The 17,276-nt window shown below is 44.1% G+C and overlaps 1 protein-coding gene across 1 annotated transcript; it reads left to right on the top strand.

Annotated features, from left to right (window-relative positions):
• The first annotated feature begins 2,988 nt into the window (after nt 1-2,988).
• LOC136653693 (vomeronasal type-2 receptor 26-like) lies at nt 2,989-9,968 on the top strand. The gene is made up of 4 exons (XM_066630577.1): nt 2,989-3,807; nt 5,792-6,019; nt 7,589-7,715; nt 9,067-9,968. The coding sequence occupies exons 1-4, from the start codon at nt 2,989-2,991 to the stop codon at nt 9,966-9,968; spliced, it is 2,076 nt and encodes a 691-aa protein (XP_066486674.1).
• The last annotated feature ends 7,308 nt before the right edge of the window (nt 9,969-17,276 follow it).

Below are 17,276 nucleotides of genomic sequence, written 5' to 3'. Positions count from 1 at the left end.
GTGAGCAAGCCTGGGAGTGGTTATAAAAACTGTAGGGTACAATTCCCAGCTCAGATTAGGGACCATTGACAGGCAAGGCTCTGTCAATTTCATCCTTTTCCTCTAAATCAGCCTTTCAAGTTCCAGGAACAGGGATTCAAGTCTGGCTTTTTTAACATGGTTGAGATTAAGGAGAAAAGGGGGCTTATCCATCATGCTGCTGTTGCTGTTGCTATTGCTACCTCCAATGGTGTGCAAAGCACATGCTGAGAAGTGTGCGGGGGATGTTCCCATGCTTATCCGACATGAGTGGTACCAGCCTGGAGAGATTCTTATTGGCGGGATCGTATCTAGTATCAGTTACATGCTTCCAAAATTTTCCTTCGAAAAACATCCTTCTAAGCAAGAGATTAAAAAATTACCACTGTAAGGAGTTCTCTCACCTCCTCCTCCAATAGTCTAATATATATTTTTGGCACTCTGCATCTTGGCATGTCCACAACAGATCTGAGAGTTTGGGGGAAAATGAGTTGTGCACTTAAGACATTTTTGGGGACATTAATGAATAGCTATGAACTACGAACAATTTAACATTTGAAATGATTAAAAGTCATACAAAGAAACATACATGCTAAGCTCAAAAAGGACATTTTGGGCGCAATCCTAACCCAATTTCCAGCACCAACATAAGGGTAATGCAACTTTGAGGTAAGGGAACAAACATTGCCTTACCTTGAGAAGGCCTCTGTGACTTTCCCCCATTTGCAGGATGCAGCACATGCCCCACTGGCACAGCTATGCCAGTGCAGGAAAATGGGTTAGCATTGTGCCCTTTGGATTGTAGTAAAAAGCATTTCAACTCACACATAATATCATACAGTTCTTTTTATTACCTGTCGTGTTTTGGTTTCCTGTCTAGTGACCATGGAAGCCTTAGGAAGCCTTGCTCTCAACAATACTCTTCTAGTTTTCTGTTATATAAATTAGATTTTGGCTGCAATTCTATCCACACTTACCTGGGAGTAAGCCCCCTTGACTATACTGGGACTAAATCTGAGTAGGCATTCATAGGATTAGGCTTCCAGTTGATGTCATCTCTTCCAAGAGCACAGAAACCGGGCTATCCCGGATGGAGGATTCTTTGGCCTGCCTGAAAGTAACCAGACTAAGGGCTCAATCCTGTCCAACTTTCCAGTGCCAATGCAAGTGTAATGCAACCCCAAGGCAAGGAAACAAATGTTCCCTAACATTGAGGACGCTTTCATGACTATCCCCACACTGCAGGATGCAGTGCATGCCCTGTTTGCATGGCTGCATCAGTGCTAGAAAGTAAATAGGATTGGGCCCTAAACGACATAGCTCAGAGAGCACCTCAGGCATAAAATCCCCATTTTAAAATGTTCCACAGAGAAAGCACTATAGCTGAGAATCTTTCTTCCCAATTTTTGGACCGCAAGGAGAGGCTGCAATAGATTGGATAGCTTGGACATTCCTGATATTCTGCAGGAATGTGGTTTGATGTTCAGATATCATTCAGGATGGTTAAGCATCAAAACAACCATACTCTTTAAGGAGAATCTTTCTGTTACTGACCATATCAGGAGCCTCCATGAGGCTTCCGTGTGGTCCTAGAGGTGCACAAGTTTCCGTGCCCAGGGCATTTGCCCCTTTCACTTCATGGCAGGTTCGCCATTGACAAATGAAAATTTTATCCAGTTGGATTTCTGATTTGGTTCACAAGCTTGGAAAAGTGCCATCCATTCGGAATAGATGGTTCTATATTATCATTCTGTGTGCTTGTGTGTGCACTGATAAATTTCAAATATTATTTAGATTGCAGACTGGGCTGTGCCTCACTTCAGAAATATCGTTCATGTAAACAGTAATACCTGCTCTTTTCAGCAGAGGACAACTATGACAAACTAGATTTCCAGTGGAATCTGTCACAAGTACCTTTACTGGCTCGACAAGCACCTGTTGGAGTGCTGTAAGAGGATTTTCTGCCTAAGGCAGGGGTTTGGACTAGATGACCTATTAGGCACCTTCCAACTCTAGGATTCTATGATTTTTATCCGCATTTCACTACCAAGCAGCTCAAACTCTTAGAGCCTGGGAGGGCCAGTTAGTTGCTAAAATGTATTCAGACACTGTTGGATTCTACTTAAAACTGTCAGACACTTCCTTTGCAGAATGATAACAAAGATGTACCAGCACATCCTGGCCTTGGCTTTTGCCATAGATGAGATCAATGAAAACTCTGAAATCTTGCCCAATATCACTCTGGGATTTCATATCTATGACAGCTACGGTGTGGCAAGGACAACCTACCGCAATATTCTGGGCCTGCTCTTTCAATCATCAAGGTTCATCCCCAACTACAACTGTGGCTCCAAGAAAAATTTAATTGGAGCCGTTGGTGGACTTTACTCTGATATCTCCTCATATATGGCAAACACCTTAGGTCTTTTCAAGATTCCACAGGTAAGAACTGTCCTTGGGAGGGCCACAAACACTTTTCTTCATTTCACATGCAAGTCACTTTTCCCTTCTTTTATGATTAGATCTGTCACCCGGTACTCAGGGCAGGAACATTCTCTTCTGAAAAAATATATGTAGGATTAAAGAGATAAGTGAAATCTAAGAATTTTTCTATTTTGGAGTATATCAGATGGCACAAACATTTCAGCCTTCCCAAATATGTTTTTCCCCCTCAAAAAATAAAAAATAAATAATTGAATTATCTTCTGTAAAAGTGGGACAAAATACACAGTTTTTCTTGAAACAGTTTAAAGACTGGCAAGTACATTTATAATTCAACCCAAGCAGCCATGAGGATTTCTATCTTTAAAAAAAAGTGAGTTAGAAATTAATTTCTAAGCGAGTACATAATATGAATTTCAAATAATCCTATTTCATGCCTAAAGTAACTGGATTCTATTTTTCAAGTTTTCCTATGGCTCATTTGAACCAGAAAAGAAGGACAAGTCCAAATTGCCTTCCTTTTATCGCATGGTCCCCAATGAAGCCCTTCAGTACTGGGGAATTGTCCAGTTATGTCTGCATTTTGGATGGAAATGGGTTGGCCTCCTTGCTATGGATAATGAAGCTGGAGAACATTTCTTACAGATCTTGGAACCCATGCTGTCCCAAAATGGAATTTGTTCAGCCTTCACTGAAAGGCATAAATGGAGAATTCATGCTGTGACAATAACTGAATTTCTCCAAGAACTTGTGAACAATATGCCAGTGTTCCTGGAGAGTAAAGCCAATGCAATTGTTTTCTATGGGGACATTCCAAATATTGTATCATTGACGACCACTATATGCTCTATAAATATGATTCCTCTGGTCATTCCTGGATTTAAACCCCCTGAAGGTAAATTGTGGATTATGACAGCCCAGATTGATTTTACAAGCAACATCTATTACAAGATAGTTAATATTCAGCCATTCCGTGATGCTCTCTTCCATGGTGCTCTTTCCTTCTCAATTCATTCCAATCAGCCTGCTGGATTCACAGACTTTCTTCAGAATATAGACCCTTTGGAGGATAAAAGTAATGGCTTTATGAAGATGTTCTGGGAGCATGCATTTGGCTGTTCGTTCCCAAAACTTGGTGTGCCTCCAAGGAGTAGAAGACAATGTACCGGAGAGGAGGAGCTGGAGAGCCTCCCTGCACCTGTTTTTGAAATGAGCATGACAGGCCACAGCTATAGTATCTATAATGCTGTCTATGCAGTGGCACATGCCTTGCATCACTTGCCTTCCCCCAGAGCCAGATATGAAGAAAGAGGGAATGGAAAAAGACTGCACATGGAGCCCTGGCAGGTAATCCTGTCAATCCAATATTACCATTTTACTGTGAGTCCTCAGGTTCCTGAAAGGTGATAGCTGACTGGTTGTGTTCCCCAAGTTCCCCTGTTTTTTTTTTTTCCTGTGCATTTCTCTGCATTTGGGGGAGTTTACTGTGCCATTCAGATGCTGGGAGCAGCAGGTTTGCAGTCCTCTGTTCTGCAAAACATCATTTTTGTTTCGCTTTTCTCTTCCATTTGAGTCTGAAAGTTTGAATCAGGAATGAACTAGCTGCTTGGCTCATGTTCCTGCCAGTTCTCCTCCGGGAAGGAAAGACTTCGTCGGGTAAACCAGTGACTGTGTTAAAACCTAACACTAAAAGTTCCAAGCTGACAAGAAGGAGTGCTCTCTTTCTTCCAGAAGCCCAAAGCCCATGTAGTGGGCTCTGGGTGGAAGGGACTCACTGAAGATGAGTGAAAATGTTGGATACCTGGATAACCCTGAAAAGGCAGGAATAAGTCTAGCTAGAGATCATCAGTGCTTATGGTTTTTTTTGCCATTTGTAGTCCTTCCACAATGCATTCAGGCCTCTTCAGCCTAGAAAAGAGGCACATGAGAGGGGGCAAGATTGAGGGCCCAATCCTAACCAATTTTGCAGCATTGGCATAGCTGTGCTAGTGGGGCATGTGCTGCATCCTGCAGATGGGGAGCAGTCACGGAGGCCTCCTGAAGGTACGGCAATGTTTGTTCCCTTACCTCAAAGTTGTATTACCCTTATGTCGGTGCTGGGAAGTGAGTTAGGATTGCGCCCAGAGACATACAAAATTATGCCTGGGAAGGACAGAGTGGATAGAGAGATGCTCTTTTCCCTCTCACACAACACCAGAACCAGGGAACATCTGCTAAAATTGAGTGTTGGGAGAGTTAGGACAGACAAAAGAAAATACTTCTTCACTCAGTGTGTAGTTAATCTGTGGAACTCCTTGCCACAGGATGTGGTGACAGCATCTAGCCTAGATGCCTTTAAAAGGGAATTGGACAAATTTCAGGAGGAAAAATCCATCACGGGTTACAAGCCATGATGTGTATGTGCAACCTCCTGATTTTAGAAATGGGTTATGTCAGAATGCCAGATACAAGGGAGGGCACCAGGATTCAGGTCTCTTGCTGTTTTGTGTGCTCCCTGGGCATTTGGTGGGCCACTGTGAGACACAGGAAGCTGAACTAGATGGGCCTATGGCCTGATCCAGCAGGGCTGTTCTTATGTCCTCAGATTTAACTTGCAGCTGGTCCTTATAACATGCAACACAAAGTGCCTCATCACCATCTGCTGGCATAAATTATAAGTGCAGTTGGGAATACCCCTTAGCCAAGTTTATTTCCTCTTTATCTGCTTTTATCCACCATTTCATTTTTCCCTTTTTGGTTAGACTTTTAGTAATTTGTTTACAGTATAAATGAACAGCACTGTGGATTGTCACATCTACTTCCTCTACAAGTGCTAGTATGAGAATGATTTTAATAGAAAACGCAGAGGTTCAATTTTTTTTTCAAAGCGGGGGCTTTGCCCAGCTAGCCCCTCTCTCTAGCCTGATCTCCTGGCTGGTGGCAGAGGTGACATTGTACCAAAGCTTTTCTGCATTCTGCTGAGTGTCCAAGCAGGGGAAAGAGGGGGGCAGGAAAGGCATGAGTGTGCTAACCACTAGGCCCTACTGCCCTGGATCAGCCCATAGATGCTGAGAAGCCCTCCCTCTACCAGGACATGTGGTTCTTTTCAGAAGTTCTCCCAATCAGCATCATAACCAACTCAAGCAATGAATTGGCATAGAATCTGGCTAGGATCTTTCCTTTACATGCTCCCTAAAGAAGCTATGGTCGAATATAACTTGTCAAAGAATAATCTATCAAACCCTTTTCACTCTAAGAAGGAAATTCATATGGGGAATTCAGTTTAGACCAGCTTACTAGGAATATTATTGTAGGTTTTAAACCTGATGCTTTCATGCCTCTTTCCACCCAGCTCCACTCACCTCTTCTGAGGCTCTCGTTCAACAACAGTTGTGGAGAGGAAATTAAGTTCAATGAACATGGAGAATTAGTGGCTGGATTTGATATTACAAACGTGATCACTTTCAGGAATGACTCCTATGTCAGAGTCAAAGTGGGGAGTTTGAATCTTCAAGCTGATTCAGGCATTACATTTGCCATTGATGTGGATGGAATTGAGTGGCCTGACTATTTTATTCAGGTTGGGGAATCTTGTTTTTTTGCAAGATAAATATTTCCTGGCAAAATTTGAAATTTTGTTTTACTATGTGCAGAGAGACACAGGTAGGTGGCAGTGGGTGTCTGGGGGTCCAGTTCCTACTCACCTGTACATTTCCCTGCAGTCCTTAGAGGCACATTTATTCCAAACTTATCATTTTCACCACCACCCCCATAGATGCACCAGCACCAAAACAACAACCGCTGCATCCTAAGGTGGGGGTCAGTTGCAGAGTTCTTCTCTAGGTAAGGGAACAATTGTTCCTTTACTCAGAGGTAAATATCCACAACACAGAGGGGTATATTCAGACCTTCAACATCTATTTTGCTGTCACAATTCTGTACTGACCTGTGTGCAGGATCAGGTCCAGGAAGGGGATGAAGATATCCAATGGGACGATATCTTCCCATCTCCTGCCCCTTCCACCCCTCTACCTCCCAGTTGCCCTCTTTCCATCCCCTCCTGCCTCTCCTGATGTTTTGCTACTTGCACTGACTACTTAGTGGCAGTCAGTGCCAGTGTAAGAAGAGAACCAACACAGCATGGCTTGGTGTAATACGCATAAGATTGGGCCCTGAATTTTGGAAGTGATCAGCTGAATACAGGCTCCCGGAACAGCTTGACAGCCCAAGACTCAAGCAGAAGCCTCACTTTTTATTGTCAGCCCACTCATCCCTACCCACACTATCAAGTTAGCTGTCAAGGAGCCTTGCGTGATCCTTGAAAAGTTCCATGTGTGACTGCATCTTGCTTGTGCAGCACTTTGAACCCTGTGGAGAAAAGCCATCTTCTAGTAGCGAACAAAGTTGTTAAGTGACACAAAAGAAGGATCCCCAGCCCTGCAATGCTCAAAAACAGCATGGTCAGATAAGTGACCCAATCCTACTGGTCCTCTCCCCCGCCAGAATGCATATTTCAGTGACTGGGTGTGTTTTCTGAGCACTGCATATATCAAGGTACTGTAACACACTGCCTAGCTGCCACTGTAAGAAATGAAAGACCAGACCCTCATGCTGGTAGCCACCTCAAGTACCCCAGCACTGGTAAGTTGGTACAGGGGTGGGCGGTGCTCTGGAGTCAGTGGAACAAGGAGGCAAGTGGGCAGAATGGCGTGGAGACGCAAGCAAGGAGTAGAGCAGATCAAGGCCAGGAAAGGGGTGGTGTCAGCAGCAGCACTGCTGCCAAAATCCGATCCCCCTTCCTAGCCTGGATTCATCCTTCTGAGTCCACTCAGACCCGTAACTGGCAAATGTCCAATGAGACTCAAGGGGCAGCAAAGGCCAGGTCAAGGAAACAACTGCTACCTCTCCTTCTTGACCTCAATACACCAGGGCTCCATCCAAGTGTGGAAACTGTTATCATCCTCTAATTGTATTTATGTTTTTGTCATAAATAATTCTGAGAACATTTGACCAAATGTGCCACCTGTGAGCTCAAGGATAGTATTATACACTGTCATCACCCCTCTTCTTAACTGGCACGTCATTTGTACACCAAAACTCCCCAAACATGCTTGGTGTTAATGCTAAAACTTCCTTGATTTAAGGACAGGTGCCACCCTTGTCTCTCTGTAATGATAACTGCCCACCTGGTTCCAGCAGGAAAAGGAAGGAAGGGGAGAAATTTTGCTGCTATGATTGTGCTCCGTGTCCAGAAGGGAAGATCTCAAATCAAACCGGTAAGCTGTGTATAGTTTAGAAATTTGAATTGGATTAATCCTATCTAGTGCCTTTTTTGTAAAAAAATAGGTGCAGGAACTCACAACTTTTTATTTATTTATTTATTTATTTATTTATTTTTAAACCTTTTTTTATACACATACGCGTGCATGCGCACACGCACACGCACACGCACACACACACACACACACACACACACGCACACACACACACGTCCATCCCGTGTGAGCTCCCTGATAGCAAAAGCACTCCTGCCACAGCTGGAGTGAAACACCCCTTTTTTTTTAGGTTGGGAGGTGCTCCATTGTGCTATAGGAAACTCTCTCCATTGGGCTATAGGAAAGCCTGTACAGTAGTTAAAGTGTTCAGAACAAATATATAAGGTCTTGAGCCCAGCTGGTGGCCATCAGTGCCTCAAGTGTTAGTTCCAAACACTTTGAGCCTAAGAGCTCTGGTGCCTCAATGGCTAAATTGCAGGTCTGTGGAGCCAGAGGCTTGGGGTTCAAATCCCTATGAGGAATAATTTTTTTTAGGTGGGAAGGTGCTCCATGGCTGCAAAATATAAAGGTTGGTTGCTAGTTGCCAAAAGGGGGGCCATTTGAGGCTGCAAAACTCCTCAAAGTTCAGTCCCAGGCAGGCTCTTTTTTGACCTTTTTTTTTTTAAGTTCCAGTTAGGACTTAACCCACAGTTAAGCTCCTGGAGTGAGCCCCCTGCTGGAGGCTGTGGGTTACGTCCTACCTGGGACTTTAAAAAAAAAGGTCAAAAAAGAGCCTGCCTGGGACTGAACTTTGAGGAGCTTTGCAGCCTCACACAACATTCGTAGGTGCTCTGAAAGCATTCTGAGTCCTCTGGAGCACCATTAAACAGGGCACTCCGGAGAACTCAGAAGGCTTCCGGAGCACCCTTGAATGCAGCATGGGGCTTCTGCCTGCCCCCAGAATGGCTCTGAGGGGCAGGTGGCAGCAGCAGTGCTGCAGCAGGCACAGCAGTTCCACCACCATGGGGCCCACAGGCATGGCACCTGGGGCTTTTGCCTCCCACCTACCCTCTCCAGGGCTGCCACTGGGTGGGTTGAGGCCAGGAAAAAGGATAGGATATCAGCAAAGATGCTGCAGCTGATAATGCCCCCTTCCCATCCTTGACACACATTCCATCACACCCCGATCTCTACCCTGTTCCTCCCACCCCCCTACCCATTCTTCCCACCAACCACCACCCTTCCAGCAGCACAGCAGGCCCATAAGATTGGGCTGCTAGTGTGTTGAAAGCACTGACACTCTTGGAAGAACAGATCGTCATTCCTGGTAACAATTATAGTAGCTTGAAGGTGGTATGTGTTCTTTTTCCAGACATGGATTACTGTATTCCTTGCATGGAAGATCATTACCCAAACAAGCACCAAGATGGATGCATTCCCAAGACACCAACCTTTTTATCTTATGCAGAACCCCTGGGCATGACTTTAGCTGCCTTGGCTCTTTTCTTTGCTGTGATCACAGCTGTGGTGCTGGGAATCTTCATTCAGCAAAGGGACACTCCCATCGTCAAAGCCAACAACCGCAGCCTCACCTATGTTCTTCTCACTTCCCTCCTTCTTTGCTTCCTCTGCTCATTGCTCTTCATCGGAAAGTCTACAAACACAACCTGCCTTCTCCGGCAAACAGCCTTTGGCCTCATCTTCTCTGTTGCTGTTTCGTCTGTCTTGGCCAAAACCATCACAGTGGTGGTGGCATTCATGGCCTCCAAGCCTGGAAACATTTTCCGGAAATGGGTGGGGAAAAGATTGGCACACTTTATTGTCTTATCCTGCACTCTTTTTCAAGTAGGCATATGTGCTGCTTGGTTGGCTGTTTCTCCTCCATTCCCCGAGCTGGACATGCACTCACAGATTAGAGAAGTTGTGGTGGAATGTAATGAAGGTTCGGCCACCATGTTTTACTTTGTCCTGGGCTACATGGGCTTCCTGGCCTCTGTCAGCTTCAGTGTGGCTTTTCTAGCCAGGAAACTGCCAGACAGTTTCAATGAAGCCAAATTCATTACCTTCAGCATGCTGGTCTTTTGCAGCGTTTGGTTGTCCTTTGTGCCAACCTACCTGAGCACAAGGGGAAAAGCCATGGTGGCTGTAGAGATCTTCTCCATCTTGGCCTCCAGTGCTGGGCTACTAGGCTGCATCTTTTCTCCCAAATGCTACATCATTCTCCTGCGGCCTGATTTGAACAAACGAGAACAGTTAATAAGAAGACAAAAATGAGATATCTGATAATCAGTCTTTTTCCTTCAGTTTCCTGTCTCTGACATATGGAAAGAGCTGGTGTTCTGTCCAAAGGTGAAGCCTGGGATGATTATACATAAGAATCTAATCTACGCACCCCCCCCTCCAACAAAATGACTGTGATTTGTACCTAGAATAAAAACTCTCAGTTTAAACATTGTGAAAATGTACTTATGCCATAGGTTGCATTTTTCTTGGTTTCCTGGCAGAAGCTCAGGGTGAAATTTTGGAATAACAAGAGCTGAACCCAGAGTATCCTATTTTATTGTTAACTTAAAACTATTAAAATAACAATGTTTTACTTTGAATTATTTTATTCATAGTCGTCTTCGAGTCAGGAACAGTGGCTTCAGCATAGAAAGGGGGTATGAATCCCATGGCTAATCATGTCTCAGTGGCTTCCCATCTAGTCCCTGGCATAATACTATCAAACAATTACAGTGCACTGTATAATATTGAAAATTGTGCATCTACATTTTCTCATTTATCCATATTACAACAATTCATTGAGGAAGATCAGGATAATCACTATCTAATTGCAGAGGCCGAACCTGAAAATTAAAAGAAATGGTCTTTTCAAAGGCCAAATACCGAGTTCAGTGGTGATGGAAGAATTTTAACTCTGCCCTTCCCCCAATTGCGCTAACAGAGGATTCCTTTAGAGCAGGGGGTGGGCAGACCCCTGCCTGCGGGCCATTTGTAGCACTTGGGGACCCCAAATCCAGCCCACAGGGATACCCCAGTCTCCAATGAGCCTCTGGTCCACGTTAGCCCATGCTGGCTCCATGCTGGTCGCAAATGCCAGACACAAGTAAGGTCAAATTAGGGTAAGGCCTTTTATAGTCTCCATGTGTTTTTATTGCTTTTCCCTGGGCCTGATTTTAAATGCCCTCCCATTGCCTCTGAACAACTAATGTCTCCATGCGTTTCTGGCTTGGTCTGTATGTTTTCACGGTGCAAGAGGTGTGTGGGAAACAGTGCATAGCTCTCATGTGGTTCTACATGCCTTTGGGCACAATCCTAACCAGGTCTACTCAGAAGTAAGTCCTATTTTGTTCAATGGGGCTTACTCTCAGGAAAGTGTGGTTAGGATTGCAGCCTGTATTATAGTACTCATGTGTATTATAAATAAGCTCAATCAAATTCATTCATTCATATAAGTTCCATGTCTAATGTATTCATTTATGAAAATGTATGCAAATTTATTCAAATTTGAAATGTAAATTAATTCTTTTCTCCCAGCCCCCCCGACACAGTGTCAGCAAAATGATGTGGCCCTCCTGTCAGAATGTTTGCCTACCCCTGCTTTAGAGCTAAACAGGTTTTATCAAGCAACAGCACACCATGGCTTTGCTTTGAATTGAATTGAAATTTATTATTATATAACCATAGGTCATTTCAATATATGAGAGAACATATTACAATATATACATATAAAAGCACACAATAGCATTGCAACCTACAAAACACGTAAAATTAGGCAAATGATTTTAATACTTAACGTAGGTCAAAACCATAAAATAGAGGATATTTTCGGAATAGTTCAAAAGTGAAAAAAGTTTAAACAATTGTCGGGATCTTGCAAACTAATAAAGAGGACAGAGAAATTTGAGTTTAAGACAACAAAAATTTGGCTCTTATTTTCTTTGCCACAAGGGCAAAGACAGCAACTTTATAAGTGATGTCAGTGTCAGAGTCAGCAAGAAGCCAGCAGATTAAGGCTGAGGTGGATCTCTCTTGGAGCAGAGCAATGATATTAAATAGATATTTTGTTCTAGAAAGCTCATATAAAGGACATTTTAATAGGTAGTGAGAAATATCCTCTATTTCACCTGAGTTGCAAATGCAAGTCCTAAGATGGTAGGTAGTATTTTTATATCTGCCTTCAAGGACCGTAGTCTGCATACACTGAAAGCGCAGGGCAGTAAAGGCTTTGCGCAATGCTGGAACTGTAAGATAGGTTAAATAATTTTCTGATACAAATGATAACTTATACAATGGGAGCCAGGATGAGTAAGTTGAGCTGGAAATATCACACAAGTCACGTCTCATATGGTAAAGTCGAATTTTATCTTTTACCATAGCCTTAACGTTTTTGGATATATAGGAAGGTAAAGTGTCCGTGACTATTTCATATTTCTCCATGATCTGTTTTACTAAAGTTGCCCAGGATAGCCGAGCAGGGTTAATAAGTTGATCTCTGAAGCACATCTTGGGAAGACGGGAGTCATCCATTGCTGCTAATTTATACCAGTACGGAGCTAGCGCAGTATAACAGTGTGCTCCTATCGAAATTAAACCCACTTCCACTCTGAGAAGAGGGGATAAAGTTTGCCGAGGGACATTTAATAATAAACATATAAAAGCATTTTGGGCTGATTCTAATGTAGAGGTTTTTGAGTAGCCCCAGATTTCTGTTCCAAAAATCATTTGGGGGATTATTTTCTTAGCAAAAATCTCTACCGCAGGAGTCACAAGGTTACTTCCTTTAGTTCTCATAAAGTGTAGTAAAGATTGGATTGTATGAGCTACTTTAAGCTTGGCCATATTTAAATGAGGAGACCACTTTGGTCTTATTGTGGTTTATGGACAGTTTTTCCTGTGTACAGAAGGAGCTTAATCTAGACAGTAACCTGCACAGCCCAATAGATGTAGTTGAGAAAAGTGCTATGTCGTCAGCATACAGGAGAATTGGAAGTTTAGTGTCCCCCATCACAGGAGGGAAAAACTCTGGTCCTTGGAGAGCATGTACGATGTCGTTTATATAAAAATTGAAAAGAAAAGGAGCCAATAGGCAGCCTTGTCGAACTCCCTTTTGTCGGTAGAAATTTTCTCAGAGAGCGTGCCAGATGTCCTAAGTCTGACTCTTAGATTGGTGTTTGTATGAATCCTCTGCACTAGAAGAAGAAGTCTCCTATCGATGTTGGTTGCAGACAACTTCTGCCATAAAAGCATTCTGTTAATAGAATCAAATGCCGAGGTAAGGTCAACAAAAACAGCATAAAGTCTTTTGTTGCCAGTCTGGGTGTATTTGTGGATCAAGTGGTGGATAACAAAACTATGATCCAATGTGGACTTTCTCTTTTGGAACCCGGCCTGTTCTTCAGCGATGATCGAGTTGTCTTTAGCCCATTCCTCCAATTTACGTAGGAGATACTTGGTATAGAGTTTGGACGCTACACTAAGAAGGCTGATGGGTCTAAAATTTTTGGGGTCCGATTTGGAACCTTTCTTATGAATGGGTACCACAATACTATCCTCCCAGCCCTGGGGAAAATCTCCAGAATGGTTTATATAGGAGAATAATTTGATGAGGATTTTACACCACCAGTCTGGGTTGTGTTTGAAAAGTTCACCTGGTAGCATGTCAGGGCCTGGGGCTTTGTTGTTTGGAATAGAAGATATCAAGTCTTTTATTTCTGCCGAGGTGACGGGGTCCCAATTGGGTATGAGACGGAGGGAAGGAGCAGCCAAATCGCAATAAGGAGATAGGAGGTTTAGATTGGCATTTTCAGTGAAAATAATGGAAAAATGATTTTGCCACTGGAGGGTAGTTATCTGGTTATCCAGAGTACCATGTTGAGGCTTCATACCTCTGGAGATCAAAGACCAGAACTTAGAAGAATCCTTTTCAAACGCGGCCAAGGCAAGGTCTTGCCAAGACTTTCTAGTCTGATCAGCCTTTTTAGATCTTAAAAGGTTTTTATAGTCTCTCCTCAGTTGGATATAGGAGTGTGAGGCCTCCCTGTGGGGGAGGGGAGGGCCTGCCTGGCCTTTCCAAGGGGGACCCCCTTGTGGAGGCCTCAGACTAGTTTCCCACAAGAAGGGGGGCTTGCGTCACCCGGTTCCCCTTCTTTGGGTTGGCAGCATTTGTTAGTCAGGAGCAGGGGCTGCTAGCAGCAGATCCTCCTGCCTGCTCTCCTAACTCCTAACAGCCTTGTCATCCCTGGCCTCCAGGTTTATGTAGGGCAGACCCCTCCCCTTTGGCCCCTCCCCTTCCCTCACAGGGATGGTACAAAAAGGGCCTGTCTCTGGGCCTGACCTTCCCTGGGCTTACCACAACTCTCACCCTTCCTCTCTCTGTTTCCCTCCCACCTCCTCTCACCTGGAGTTGCCAGGGTTGTTCCTGAGAGGGCTGGGAAGGCTGCTGCCTCTGCTCTGGTCCAGAAGCCTCCTTCCTGGGTAAGCTGGGGACTCGGGGGAGGAGGGGAACCCCAACAAGGAGGCAAAGTTTTCGGCAGAGTCCCTCCTCAGGATTTTAAGAGCTCTGGCCAATAATCGTTTTTGTCGAATACACTCCCAATCAAACCAGCCGCCATATGAATGTGATTCTTGTCCCGTCGGCTTGGAAGTGACAAGAAGAGGCCTAATTTCTTCAGTAATTTGATTATAGATAGCCAAGGGATTTGAAGCCTTGGAAATGGAGTTTCTGAGAGATGACAGAGTGGTGGATCCCAGAAGACGAGATTCTTGATCCTGAAGTTTGTCTGACCAGCGGAGTCTTCTTTCACATAGCAATAAAGGAGAGACTTTTGGATCTTTAGTATTTGCCCGATAGCCTGAGGGAAAGGAAATGACCAGAGAAGTTGGCATATGATCGCTTTCTGGCCTACATAGGACCTTGAAGGATTGAAGATAGGGCAAAAAGGTAGATGAAACCAGCATGTAGTCAATGACACTATTGCCCCTTTGGCCAAGAAGGGTAAAGGAAGCAGAGCCAGGGTCTGGAGTTAAGCCGTTGCATATAAGGAGGTGGTATTTATAAATCAAACTGAATAAAGTTATGCCGGCTTCCTTTACTCCAGCATCAGGTGAGGATCTCTCTGGGAGATAAGTAATCTCTTCCGGAATTAGGCCCAATTTATCTCCCATGATGGTGTTATTTTGCCCCATTCTGGCATTCATGTCCCCGGCTAATAGAACGGGGAGACCAGGGTATTCCTCAGACAGTTCCGACATCACCTGGTCCAAGGCAGTCAACGTAGAGATCTCAGGACAGTGCAAATCCTTGGGGGGACAATATACATTTAGCAAAATGAATTTAAAGGAGGGAAACCAAGTCACAAATATGGCCAGAATATTTAAGCTAGGAAGGATGTCTAGAACTTCTGTCTTTGAAGTTTTATGGGTAGAAATTAAAGTAGCTCATAGTCCTTCTGCCGGTCAAGGATTTGGTGGCTGGTTTGACAAAGACGGCATATCCAGGAATGGAAGGAGATGCTGCCGGCAGTAGCCAGGTCTCTTGAAAAGCGATTATGTCAAATCGAGTACAAAAGTCTTTAAAATCTTTGTCCATGGATTTGTGAATCCAGCCAGCGATGTTCCAAGATATAACATTTATGGTATCAAGAGTAGTTGGCACTGAGGATAAAGGCCTTTTAGGTTCCAGAGCAATCAAACCGGAGTCGCAGTAGATAGATTCAGGAGGGCTTTGAGGTGCAAAAGGTAGAGGTGGCCTCTCCAAAGGCGTCGATAGACTCCTTTCTGTGATCCGGTTGGCAGCCTGACAGAGCTCAGATTTAAATATAACTCCTGATTTGAGCTGACTTACTAGATGGCAAAGTGAAGACTTGGAAGGGAATCCAGAGGGTGAAGGGAATGAAGACAAATTCAGTAGTCATTGAAACGGTACATCAACATCAATGTTTGGGGGAGCTTCAGAAATAACGCAACTGTTTGAGCCAGAGATTACAGGCGTATAAGGCTTATCATTTCAATTTGACCAAGTATCCGTAGTACAAGGCTCTGGGGGAGCAGGATGTGAGATCATAGAAAGGGCTGCTGGCTTGGTGGACGACGTGGTAGAGAGAAGAAAAGTCTTCGGGGGAACAGCTTGCGCCTGGGCATCGACAAGAGTAAATACACCACTTTGCCGAGATTGATCCACAACACAAATAGGTGAAAGGGAAGGAGGAGAAGGACACAGAGGTGGAGAGCTTTCATTAAGTTCAGTAGGCTTGTCGGAAAGAAAAGTGTAGAGTGAAGGGCAGCTCGAGTCCTTAAGTCTAGGGGCCATCAGAGGAGAGGGAGAGCTGGATGAGGAACGGAGAAGACATTCTGGTTGTGGCAAAGTTTAGAGGGCTTCCTGGATTTAATCGGTTGCAGCCGTGCGATAATCAGGTTTTTAAAATGTCTTTGAGGAAAAATACCTAGGTCTCTAAAAACGTGGGCATGAGAGAATATCAGACTCGGAACATAAAGCGATCAAAAATATAAAAGAACGCATGTCTGGCATAAAGATGAAGGCAGTTTCTCGATTTTATACAGGTCTATCTTAGAAAGGTTTATCCTCCAGATATTTGACAAGTATTTCTTAGCCTTCCTTAGCTGCGTCCAGTCCGCGGGGTGCCTTGGATGATAATGTACTGAAAAGGCAACACTCTTGGGGTCCAATATTAGCTTGGTTGCAGAGATTCCGGATGGTAGAAGAAGGGGCTCTTCTGGGAGAGGAAGAAAAGCCTGGGACTCTGAAGATTTAAAAGTAGAACTAGGTTTGCAGAGGTGCAGGTAGGGATTCACATAATTTGGTGTCTGGTCCTTTAAGAGAAGCAGAATATTTTCTAGATATTTGAAGATTTGCTTCACAGCCAGGGACATAGAGGTAGAATGTTACAATAATAGTTCTATAGTGCCAGAGTCTGGCAAAGCTTCCCTGACACTTGGAGGGAATTCCCTGACACTTGGTCATCAATCAGGTCTCTAATCAGAGATCTGGTGAGAGGAGAGAGGCGTGAATACTCAATAGTCCTCAGCAAGTCTATATCGGCCTCTACATGAGAAACATGGGAGAGACTCCTTGTGGGTTCGAAAAAATCCCCAAGTTTAGATTGTTTAGGTTGTTTAAAGGATGAGGGAGGAGACCCAAGGTCAGGACTCTCCAGGAAAAGTTGGCGTTTTCTTCCCATTTGAACAGGGAGTGCAGATATCAGAATTGCTTCTAAGGAAGCTTCAAAAAGCACCCAGAAAGATACCTTTAATCAGGAACTGGAGGAGGACACCTTCACAGACCAAACTGCCACAGCAGTTCTAGATAAAACAATAGTTAAAACCAATAAATAAAATTTAAACACCGGAGCACACCGTAAGAGCGACTGCTTCGGTAGCCATGTTGGATCCCTCCCCATGCCTTTGCTTGATAACATCTGTTTTGCTCTAAAGCAGGTGTGGGCTAACATTGCCTGCACTTGTGGCATCGGCCACTAGATACAGTAGTGTGTTAAACCGAGCGCACTCCTAAATCAGAAAATTAGCATCATCGTATTTTGGGATATTTCACACTAGAACGGA

The sequence above is a fragment of the Tiliqua scincoides genome, chromosome 5 (genome assembly GCF_035046505.1).
Source record: "Tiliqua scincoides isolate rTilSci1 chromosome 5, rTilSci1.hap2, whole genome shotgun sequence".
In the NCBI taxonomy this organism is placed as follows: domain Eukaryota; kingdom Metazoa; phylum Chordata; class Lepidosauria; order Squamata; family Scincidae; genus Tiliqua; species Tiliqua scincoides.
Note: the sequence above shows the minus strand (reverse complement) of the source record. Positions and strands in the feature narration are given on the sequence as shown.